General features: G+C 40.7%; 1 protein-coding gene across 1 annotated transcript in view; it reads left to right on the top strand.

Annotated features, from left to right (window-relative positions):
• The first annotated feature begins 613 nt into the window (after positions 1-613).
• Cubn (cubilin) overlaps positions 614-11,944 on the top strand; it is a 197,437-nt gene continuing 186,106 nt past the window's right edge. Inside the window, exons 1-7 of the mRNA XM_040755469.1 lie at positions 614-701; positions 1,247-1,348; positions 1,977-2,080; positions 6,358-6,484; positions 7,487-7,649; positions 9,761-9,892; positions 10,329-10,430. Of these exons, the coding sequence (XP_040611403.1) occupies positions 690-701; positions 1,247-1,348; positions 1,977-2,080; positions 6,358-6,484; positions 7,487-7,649; positions 9,761-9,892; positions 10,329-10,430 (742 nt within the window). The 5' untranslated portion in view covers positions 614-689. The remainder of the gene's footprint in view (positions 702-1,246; positions 1,349-1,976; positions 2,081-6,357; positions 6,485-7,486; positions 7,650-9,760; positions 9,893-10,328; positions 10,431-11,944) is intronic.

Raw genomic sequence — 11,944 nt, forward strand, 5'->3', positions numbered from 1 at the left:
TTATGATCAAAATGAGTTTCTGCTGTCCCCTCCCCCGCCACTCAGGACGAGTTTTTAGCGATTTCAAGTGTCAGTTGTTTCCTGCTTTTGGATAGGACAAGGACTCCATGGTCAGCACAGTTGCTCTCCATTGTCTTCCTCCTGTTAGCTGATTTCCCTTCCCGCTAGCCACCCCCCCCCCAGTCTCTGGCATTTTAATCCCTGGATAGCATTGCTTTTGTTCGCCAGAAGACTCCTAAATTTGTGGCAAATGTTCTTAATAATGTCCTTTGATCCTTTAATGAACACAACTCATTGTGGTTCTGGAACAAAGACTAATCAAATGAGGGAAGAAAGCAGAGTTCATAATGAGACACACATGTAGTCCTGTGAGTCAGGACCACGGCAGAGAAAGAAAGGGCCGTGTAGGAAAGAGTGCTGGGCCAGCTGCTGACCTAGCTCTGAAATTACCCACAGACCCAAGTCGGTTTTCTCTGAACCTTTGGCTATACATGTATATGGATATAATGAACACTCTGACCCTGTTTCAAATGGAATTTTACTAAAGCCAATATAGTAAATTGCCCTGATTGCATCATTACTTGCCCTCTATGAAGCAGCTGCCTCTGCACCCCCAAGTCTTCACAAACTGTACAGCATTGAAAGTGGTAGCCGGCGAAGGGTGAGATCCCCTTGTGGGATCTACCTCTATGCGGACAAAGGTAGGCTTGTTTGCTGTGCTGGTCTAAAAGCAGTCAGGTGAGCGGAGGGCGGCAGGTGTATCTTAGCTGGCCACATTTCAAACAAAGGGGCTTGGAGAGAAAAGAGTTCAGTCATCTGAGCCAATGGCAGGAGGGGTGGTAATAAAAGATGATCAGTTTTCAAAGGCTTATCTAGAGGTGCCTGAGATAAGACCACTAGGCAAAAGGATGGAAATTTCCATTTCATTTTCTTAGTGCAATAGGAACATCCATTTCGATGTCCACACTTGAAAGCTTTATTCTTATGTAGCAGCATGCATTTTTTTCAGATGAATGATGCTTCTAAGGAACAGGGAGTCATCTCTCCATCCATGTCTAAAGTATGTTGTAGTGTTAGGGAAAATGAGCATGACTGATATTTTGACAGGAGAAATGACTTGAAGGGGAATGTGAGTCATTAGAGGAAGTCTGGAGGAAGCCCTGACCCCAACTGCAGCCTGCCCTGCAGTGTGTGCTGAGGACAAGTACCTTTCTCTCACTGACTTTGTTGCCCTGTTGTTTTTCAGAATGTCGAGAGGAAGGTTTGCAGTAGTAATCCCTGCCTCAATGGTGGCACCTGCGTCAACCTGCACAACTCCTTTTTCTGTGTCTGCCCTCCGCAGTGGGAGGTGAGTCACATTGTCTTTGACTTAAAAGTCAAAGACCTGCGGGCAGGTGAGTCAGCAGCGGTGTCTTTGTCCTCATTCAGACAGATCTAATTATCCACCAGTTTCTGAGATTCTGTGAACTCAGGGGTCAGAATGACTTGTGCCAAGTGGAGGTAAAGTTGACTATTTAACCCACTGAGTCCCGGGCCATCTAGAGCAGCTCTCTCAAATGGGTAGGTAAAAGGTAAGGCATGGTAGGGCTGTTAGCACGGACTTTAGCAATTCAGCACTGGAGAGCATGGACTCGGTCTTGGAGTACATATGGAATCACTCTTGACCCCTTTTGGCAGTAGTGAGGTCACTGCTAGCAGACATCAACACAAAGATCACCAAGTAGCTGTCCCAGGACTCTTCTATGGAAGAAGTCTCCTTGTGTGGCCACTGTGCTCTTGTGAGGAGCTCCTTCGTTCCACGAGGCGCAGTCTGAGCTCTAGAGCACTCTTAGCCCAAGTTTAATATTAGTAATGTTGTTATTTGGCTTTACCAAGGAGTTACCACCCACATATAAGTCATTAACATAGTATGTAAATATTATCTCATAAAAGCCCATGTCCTCTGGCACCTGACTGAGTTCTTTACATCTCTGCAGGGTCTTTTCTGCTCAGATGATGTTAACGAGTGTGTGATTTACTCGGGAACACCCTTTGGCTGCCAGAGTGGATCCACCTGTGTGAATACAATGGGGAGTTTCAGGTAACTTTTTTGAAAATATTATCATGTATTTCTGAAGGAGAACACCAAACGATAAAAGTATCAAAATTAATATCTATAGTACCAGAAAAACTAGGGGCCCCATAGGAATTACTTGACTTCTATTGAACATATCCATAGATATTTTTGCTCAAATCAATAAGAACCTTTCACTCCATGAAGAAATCATTTTGGCAGCATCTCTGAGGAAAAAGGTGACTGCCACAGAGCAGTCACCAGAGCATGGTGCAAGCTGAACTGATGCCTGAGCAAGAAACAGAGCCATAAAGACTCACTCTAGGTTAATAAACTCCACTCATGCAAACTTCTGCTAGACATATTTATAAATTCAATTATTGCAAAGCCCACAAGGACCTCTACCTTAAGTCTAATACTATGTGATCTGAGTTACCATAGGGCACCATGAGCTAAGGCATTTACAAAAGCCATGGCTTTGAAGCGACAACCAGTGAACTCATTTAAGGCCTTTGCTGTTTGGACTTTGGATCTAACTGAAAGATGCTGATGTCGCTGCTGTCATTCACCTGCTGGCTCCAGCTGATTCCCTTGAGAGCATCAGTTCATGGTTTCTGTTTATGGGCGTCTATCAAGCAGAAATTCACTTGGCGATATCAGTGACAACAGTCACAACTTGACTCCTAGCACATAGAATTGCTTGCCTCCCCAATATCCAGTAATGCCCTGGAGATTAGATAGGATTCCAATCCCCCTTTATCATCACTGTCCTTTGGTGTATTCTGTGCCAGTAGAGTGAAGACTGCATGGGTGGAACAGGGGCCATACACACAAGCCATTGCTATTGCTTTTCAGAGCATTCATTTTTACTTCTACCCCTGTAAAAGTGGAAAGGGGCCTGGGAGCCTGTAGCCTACACAATCCAGAACTCTCCATTGCATGTCAAGGATGAGACACACACAAGGGAAGGTGAAAGGAAGAGGGAGAGAATGAGAGAGTGAGAGACGGGGGAAGGAGAAAGGGAGACGAATAGTTGATTTGTTGAGAGCAGTTTCTCATTGGTAGTGTCCCTTTGCAAGGCAATATTAGACTTCTTCTTGTTCCCAGTGCAAAGGAAAGCACGGGAACTTCTTGTGACTCTGGGCTGTTTATTGTCTCTAGTCTCTACCCCTCATGGCTTTGTTGGGGAGCATCAGAGAGCAGAACATTTAACTATGCCCTCTTCTTGGTATGATAATAGTCTATGAGGCCTTGAGGATCCCACTGGGGCACGAGTATCTTAAGCACCCGAATTCAGGTGTATCCCACAATGTGTGTATGTGTGTGTGTGTTTTCCTGTGTGAGTATGCATACATGACTGTTAACAAACGAGCATCCATGTATATGGAAGCCAGAGAACAACCTCAGATGTCTCTCCTCAGATGCCATCTACCTAGTTTTTTTTTTTCTGTAAGGTTTATTATTATTTCATTTTATGTGCCTGGGTGCTTTGTCTATATGTACGTCTGTGCACCACCATGCATACCTGGTGCCCACAGAGGCCTAAGAGGAATTTTCTCCCTGAATTTGGAGTTACAGATGATTGTGAACTGCCTTATGGATGCTGGGAATCAGACCCAGGTACTCTGGAAGATCAGCAAGTGCTCTTAACTGCCTGCCCGTCTCTCTAGCCCCTCATCTTTTTTTTTTTTTTGAGGCAGGGTCTCTCATTGTTTTGGAAAAATGCCATGTAGATTAGGCCAGCTGTCCATCAAGACTCAGGGATCTCATGGCCCAAACCAAGATTGTAAGCACAAGCCACTGTGCCTACACCTTTTTAAACCAAGATTGTAAGCACAAGCCACTGTGCCTACACCTTTTTAAAAAATTGATTCTGAGCATGACATTGTGCTTACAAGACAAGTCACTGGCTAAGCCATTATCCTTGAGTAACAACTTGAAGGGATAAATTAGGGTACATAATGCTCATGCGTGCAAAATCTAGTTATTACTTTGTCAATTCGTATGTAATAAAACAATGAACGCTTACCCATTTTTTGAATTTTGCTAATTATGTGAGGTTAAAATGCTTAATAGTCAGTAATTCACTGAGGTCAGACGCCCTTTTGGGAAACCGCTGCACGGGTTTGATAAGGAAATCACGAGCCGCCGTTGAATGACCTGGATCTGCCGTGTGTGGGTGTGGTGGGCAGAGCCGGCTCCAGGGTGAGGCCAATTCAAGTTAAAAACTCCGTGGGTCAGTTTAGTTGGGGGAAATAGGATTCTTAACACTTAATCTTAACAAGGTCAGTAATGCATAATTAAAAATACCTTTGAGAAGAGGAGACATACGCAAGTACTGATGAGATGGGGGTCCCCGTTTCTTAGGCAATTTTGGGCGGGGTAAAAATTCTTCCTTAGAGCGGTGAGAGTAGGATAAGGTAAAACTATTGGCTTGCACTAATTCTTGTGCCTATGAGAGCTAATAGAAAGATGGTTTTTCTTTTGTTCATGTTACTGTTTCATCTTTATTGTAAACGTTGCTTCTGATTGTTTCCTGACTTGCTTTATATGTAACACAGCTCTTGGGGTCTGACATGGTGACATTGGTAGATGATGTATGTACTTAGCGTAGTAGCGCTACTATGCTTTCTAGGAAGAAAAGATGCTGTGTTTGTTCCCCAGGCACATGAAGCTGATTCGGCATATCTTATTTTATCTCCATATCATTAGTAGATTGTAAAGCATAATCCTGTTAGTTAAGTATTAAACTTATTATCTCTTTCAGTTACTTAGTATACTGATATTGAGCCATGGTCTCTAAAACAAGATATCTAAGACTATGGAAGGATAATTGGTATCTTCTCAATTGACTGGAAAGCCTAATTTTAGTCTGCTAGAATGAAGCCAACAATAAAAGGCTTTTGCAAGAACTAGTATGACACAGTTAGACATAGTTGCTGGGGGGGGTGATGACCTAATAGGATCCCTGGATCCTATGATAAAAGAAAACGGAGTCCTGATTTCAACACACACACTGTGATATGCACATACCCACACTCAAACCCACACATCATATACACACATACACACACAATAAATAAAATTTAAAAGAAAATTTTATCAAAGGCAGGAATATCAGTATGGTGGTTTTAAAACACATATGGCTTTTATTATTACTTCACAGGTATTTATATGATGATTTACCCTTTTCCTTCAAAAGTCATACTGGGTCACTTTGAAAACATACTTTACATGCAAATGCTGTTATATTAAAAAGACACAGTTGTAAATTCTTCATACTTACTTACTTTACCCATGAGAACAGAAATGTGACATGGAAAAATAATGGAGCTAGAGTAAAATGGATTTGAGTTTTGATTTGGCTTCTCTCAGATATTAGCTCTGGGGCTATAGGCAATGCATATCTGTAAAAAATAAGATTAAAGTATTTGCCTTTGAAAATCATGACAAGGAAGCCTGAAGTAGTTTACTTGGTTTAGTTTCTCCTCCTCGTCCTCCTCCTCTTATTATCTAAATTTAAATGAAAGAAGTCTACCGTGTATCTGGTTAAAAAGAGTCTAAGATTGGTGTATACACATCTCCAAGTGATTATAGTTAGGCAGAAGGCAGTGGGAACTAAGGAGAGAGGGTTGCCCTCGGGTACATGGCCACAATCTGCTCTGCCATCTTAAGTAATTTTCCAGTGATTAGGCCCTTAGCTGTAAGAGAAGCATACTACAGAATACTTGCTAGAGAGGAATGCTTTTAGAAGGGTCTTGAGTTAGTAGTAGGCAGAGGTGAACAGGAATATGTTTGTTCATGATTTTAATCCGAACTTAGTCCCTGGTGTTCCCAAACATTCAGATATTCCTTATATGGAAAATACAGTTAGAAAAACTTGTAATGATTGGTTCTGATATTTTTTTTACATGTCAAATGTATGGTTAAAACAGAAAAATATTTAGCAATGAATCAAATGCTTACATATGTATAAGAAATGCTCAGTGTTTCATGGAGCTACAGCAATAAATTCTTTTAATCTCAACTCATCGAACAGTACTTTCAAAGGTCAGATGTCTGTAAACCACGGGTGACATTGAGTGGTAATTCTCTGAGTTGATTTGCAAAGATAACATGTTCACTCAATGCTCTGCTTGGAGAACTGGAGAATTTTACTTGAAGGCTGCAGCTGACCAAGCTGCAGTTCTGGCTTATCATTAACAGTATCGGTTTGCAATGTGGATATTTCTTACTGATGCTAATAGACAGCTGATGGTAATAAAAACACAAACGCTGACACTGTGCTCTTGTATAACCAACAGATGTGACTGCACGCCTGATACATATGGACCCCAGTGTGCATCCAAATACAATGACTGTGAACAGGGCTCTAAGCAGCTCTGTGGGCATGGTATCTGCGAGGACTTAGAGCGAGTGCAACATGGACAGGTGTGTCCTTTCCCTCAGTGCTCCTTGTGGAAGCTATGGTCTTTCCACATCCTGTTGGTGACTCTGTACCAGCACGGGGCTGGGAGTGACCATACAGGTGAAGTCACTTCCATCCCTTCATAGGACATACACAGGCAAGGAGGGAGATGTCATATCCAGAAAAGAGGACTCAGAAAATAGAAAATAAGTCTGTCATGTAAAATATGAAGCTCCTTATTATTCCTTCACAAGTCCGTGAGGCCTGACACCTGACCTGTGGGTCTAACAGTGACAAGGAACGCAAACATTACGGGTTATCTTGTCAACAAGGCCACAACAATCCAGATGTCTGCAAACCATGGGTGACATTGGTGATTCTCTATGAGTTGATTTGCAGAGATAACATGTTCACTCAGTGCTCTGCTGGGAAAACTGGAGAACTGTATTGCTCTGGCCTTGAGTCCCTCCTCCCTCCATGAGTGGTGCAGACTTTATGGGTCTACATCTCTAGTGTCTCTCTCTGCTCTGGGTCCTGTATGTCTAGTGCTCAGGGTAGCCTGATCAGTTTTGCTTTTCATAAGAATTTTAGTTATTTATTCTTAACTAATTTTAAAATTTGTTATATGATAAAAAGAAGTTCCTTCTAGCAGTAGGGCAGTAGTGAAGGAATGAAGGAAGGGGTAGGGGAAAGAGAAGAACTTTTCAAAAAGGAAATGATTGTCTCAAGTCTGTGCCTACTTGGTGTTTATCCCTTTAAAAACGTAGCCAACTGAGTTCATTGACTTTAATTATAGCTCTTGATTATTGTTGCTCTCTCCTGGGCATCTTTGGGATAAATTATAGGATCCTCTGAAATAAAGATGTTCCCTTCTCCATGGTCTAGTCTAAATGCTTAAATCACATGGGAAAGAAAAGAACTCATTCAACTTGCCCGATGGAAATGTTAGTCAATAAACAGTTTGGGGTTTGGTGAGGTTCTCCATTCTTCCTGGTTGTTTACTTACTTTACTGTTTTCCTGCCAGGCACGGTTTAGCTGCATTTGTGAGGCTGGGTGGACAACGGCACCAAATGGCATCGCCTGCACAGAGGACAAAGATGAATGCAGCCTCCAACCTTCACCTTGTGCAGACCATGTGCAGTGTTTCAACACCCAAGGCTCTTTCTATTGTGGGGCCTGCCCAAAAGGTACATTGTTGTGGACATATCCTAGGCTCTGAATGCCACACAGATACAGTACCAGAATCAATTTCCCTCTACTAATGATGGATAAGAGGATCCTTATTTAGAAGTGTCTAAACCTAGCTACATGTCTTACACAAGATCATCTCACTGCTAGAGCAGGTCCCTGGTGGAGCTGTCAGGTGTGTCAAAGTGTTAACATCCTACCTTGGGGCACAACTAGACATAGAATTTGAAGGGTCTAATCTTGCATTGTGGTGGCTGTCAGCTGGATAGACCAGTGGTTAAAAGTCATGCACTATAACCCCACTTCTCCTACTGACTAGCTATCTGTAAATTTGGCTAAATTCCTTGACTATTTTGTGTCTCTCCTATAAATCAGAGTTCTTGCTTTTGTGTGTCCTTGAATATTCTATACCCTTGCTATAAATAGAGGTAGTCAGTTTTCTCAGACTTAAGGACTGAGTCTTTAAGGGAAGTCATTGTGTTAAGTTGCTGAAGAATCTGAGCCTGATACTCAGAGATGGCCCAAAGTTTGAATCCCAAGGTTCCTCTCTTATGACACAAGATCACCAATACCACTTGGCACAGATTTGTAGGGCATGCGTCATGAACAAAGCACTGTACTGGGATGTGGATTAGCAGTGACCCAGACTTCAGGGAGCTTATAGGACCACTTTCTACTTCTGGCTAGACTTAGAGAGTGGCTCATGGATGGAAGATCATAACAATAGCTATTTTCCCATGCAAATGCCATTAAAACGTCTAAGTATAGGCAAGTGTTACAATTCTACAGCTACAACAAATGCCAAGTCATGACAAGAGGACTGTTTACATTTTATATACGAGGAGTTGAGGCTTGGAGAGATTAAATAACTTCTCCAAGTACACAAAGCTTGCAGTAGGACAGATCCAAATCCAGGTCTGCCTGATCCTCGATGTGAGCTGAGCTGTAGCACATTCTGTTGCTGGCACACCAAGGCATGTGCGTACCTAGTGCTTTCAGTTAGAGATCTGTAGTTCAGTGAGTGCCTGCAGGTGCTGGGTTAGAACTAGCAAAGCTAAGGAGAAGGAAGAACCCCCCTCCTGTCTCTCGGGGGGGGGGAAACTTGCAAATAGTTGAATTCTCAAAGGTAATTTATGATGGCAATCTTTGAGTGATGGAAATCAGAAAAACAGATGGTTGAAATTAAAGAACAGGCAGTATGTGCTTAATTCTTCTTTTCCTTATTTGAAGAAAAAAACTAGACACAGAAACTTATTAGAAAGAAATTGAAAGAAAAGTTTTTGCTTTCAATCACTACATTTTCCCCAAGTTTTTTTCTATATGCTGCTTTTAAATGGAAGGAACGAGAAGAATACTTGTATAAAAGGGGAGCAAGGTACCATGTCTTGAAGATCATCATTAGGAGCAGAGTGCATTTCCATCAGCTAACCTATCCATGCTCAGACACGATAATTTCCTTGTCAGTATATGAAGGGATGACACACTTAGATTCACCATTATAAGTATGTTAAAGATTTGAAGAGGTTTAAATATGATATTCAGATAATGAATCATGAGAGTAATACTAATGTTATTATGATTGACCACAACACAAATATCTAAAGATGACTCCCTCCTGACCTTCGTCTCATCCTCCGTTTCCTTCGTTTGTAGAAACATAGGCACAGTTTTAAGCAATTCATAGTTTTATTAATATCCAATCAATAGTCTACAAGTGGACCCCATTTACCCATCACCTTGCCAAAATTAGATTATATACATTTAGAAAAATTTTTGGACAACCTTTTAGGAATCTCTCATTTTAATCTATAATTTTGTGCAGAACAAAATTTTCTTCATTAATTTTTATTACTCTTTAAATATTTAAATATTAATTAATTAACTTGTGTTTGGGGTATATTCCATAACATTCCTATTGAGGTCAGAGGGCAAACTGGAGTTAGTTCTCTCCTTCTATCATGTGGGTCCCAGAAGATAGCCTTAGTGGTAAGCATCTTTAACTACTGAGCCATGTTGCCAACCCAGAACTATTTTGTGAATATCTTAACTATCTGTATTTCTTCCTTGTTAACAGTGCTAATGTTGCAAATCTTCTCAATATTTTTTCTAGGCTGGCAAGGAAATGGTTATGAATGCCACGATATCAATGAATGTGAGGTAAACAATGGAGGCTGCTCTGTGGCTCCGTTTGTCCCCTGTCAGAACACGCCTGGATCTTTCGCCTGTGGGAACTGCCCACCAGGTACTGCACCAGGCTTCCTGATGCCACCCCTGCCAATACACTTCAAACAGAATCTGTGCTCACTTTAGAATGATTTCTAAGGAAAGGGAAGGAAAGGTCCAGAATGTTTAACTCAAGGTGTAGATTCAGCATGCAATAGTACAGCAAAGCAAGAAAGGAATAGAAAAATGTCAGCAGCGACAACAGTGAGAAAATACAGGATGGGGGAAATGCTTCTGTGAGAATCTTTTGATCCAGCACTCCAGTGTTACCATACATATGTATTTATTTAATACATGCACTTGCGGACTGCTCACAGACTAGGCTTGCAGCATTCATACATGTTAGTTTCCTTATCTTGCGGAAAGAGGTCATTCCGACTATCCCGTAGTTTAAGTAGAACTAATCTGCAAGAAGTTCTTGACATTGTTTCTCGGCTTCTGTGGGCTTTGTTCAGGTTTCAGCGGTGATGGAAAAGAGTGCAAACCCTTGGACATCTGCTTGATCAATAATGGAGGCTGCCACCCACAGGCACTCTGCACCTCAGCTCTTGGTATAGGTAATTACTCTCCCCTCTTTGTCCTTGGATATTTTAGTCAAATCCTCTCAACAATTCAATATTCTAAAAATAAGGGTTTTTTCTCCTTGAAATACCTTTGAGGCAGATAAAAGTCTCACTCTGTAACCCAGCTGACCTTGAACTCATATAATCCTCCTGCCTCAGCCTCGCAAGTGCTGGTGTTATAGGCATGAACTACCATTTACAACTGTCAAAATTCTGATTTTGACCTTCCATCAAGAATCCAAACCATCTCAAAACCCTATACATGTTGAAATGAGAACAGTCTGGTAGCTTTGAATGATTTATTTTGACTAGAAGTCGTTTCCCGTGATAATTAATCCAAATAATCAATTGATTTGTAAACAGGATGGAGAAAGGGAAAACATTCTTTTATGACTCTTATTTCTGTGCCATTGGCTGAAATTTGCCATCTGGCTACACCTGACAGCAGAGAAAATATAGCACGTATTTCAAGTATCATGGATCCAGCTAAAAGAAGGAGTTTACTTCTAGGAAAGGGAAAGTGAATCTTAATGTATCGTTTCTGCATGAAATAGGGCAAGCCCATCTGTACAGCAACACACCTGTCTGAGAATTGTATCATTGTATGTCCCAGCCAACAGCTGGTGGAATGTTTATGTACCCCAGCTCTGACAATCACAGCTGTCATTTTTTGTCTTGATACATTTTATAGCCAAGAGTTAATTGTTCTTTTCTTTTTATGTTGGTTTGAGACAGGGTTTCTCTGTGTGTATCCCTGGTTGTGCTAGAACTCACTCTGTAGACCAAGCTGGACTCAAACTCACAGAGATCCCCCTGCCTTTGCCTCCTAAGTACAGAGACTAAAGGTGTGTGCCACTACTACCTAGCTTATTGCTTGTTTCTTTTAAAATGTGCTTTTGTGTGACTAGTGAATAATACTGTTCACATTTTATTAATCACCTTTTCTATCTGCTCATTTGCTTCCTTATTAATTTGCAATTTTCATTTGTACTGAGGAAATCATCTCCACAGTACTTTTTTCATATCATGTTGTTATACTTTTGCACTGGTATTTTCTATTTCAAGGCTTAATAATTACAAAGAATAAATCCTCTTCTATTAAATAATATGTAACATTCCCTGATTTTTCAAATTTCCATTTTTATTTTTACTAATGCATATTTAATGTGCATATATGGATAAATATATATATATATTATATGTACACATGTTTTATATCATCTTTATCTTTTATCTCATTCATGTCATAATTATTAGTGGTACTGAAAGATTCAATCATTTTAATTTTTGACCAACTTCTTCCTTTGACTGTTTATATTGACATTGCTTGAGTTTTCTAACATGGAAGCAAAGAGCTTAGAAAAACTGTTGAAGAAACATTGGTGTTTGAATTTTATTACTATATTATTTTAATCTGTAGTTTCACTGAAAAAATCCTTTGAATGCCTTAAATTCATTTTTCAATGAAATAGTACGTAGGTATAGTCTGCATATGCATGTGCCTAGAA

The sequence above is a fragment of the Mesocricetus auratus genome, unplaced genomic scaffold, assembly GCF_017639785.1.
Source record: "Mesocricetus auratus isolate SY011 unplaced genomic scaffold, BCM_Maur_2.0 Super-Scaffold_100013, whole genome shotgun sequence".
NCBI classification, from domain to species: domain Eukaryota; kingdom Metazoa; phylum Chordata; class Mammalia; order Rodentia; family Cricetidae; genus Mesocricetus; species Mesocricetus auratus.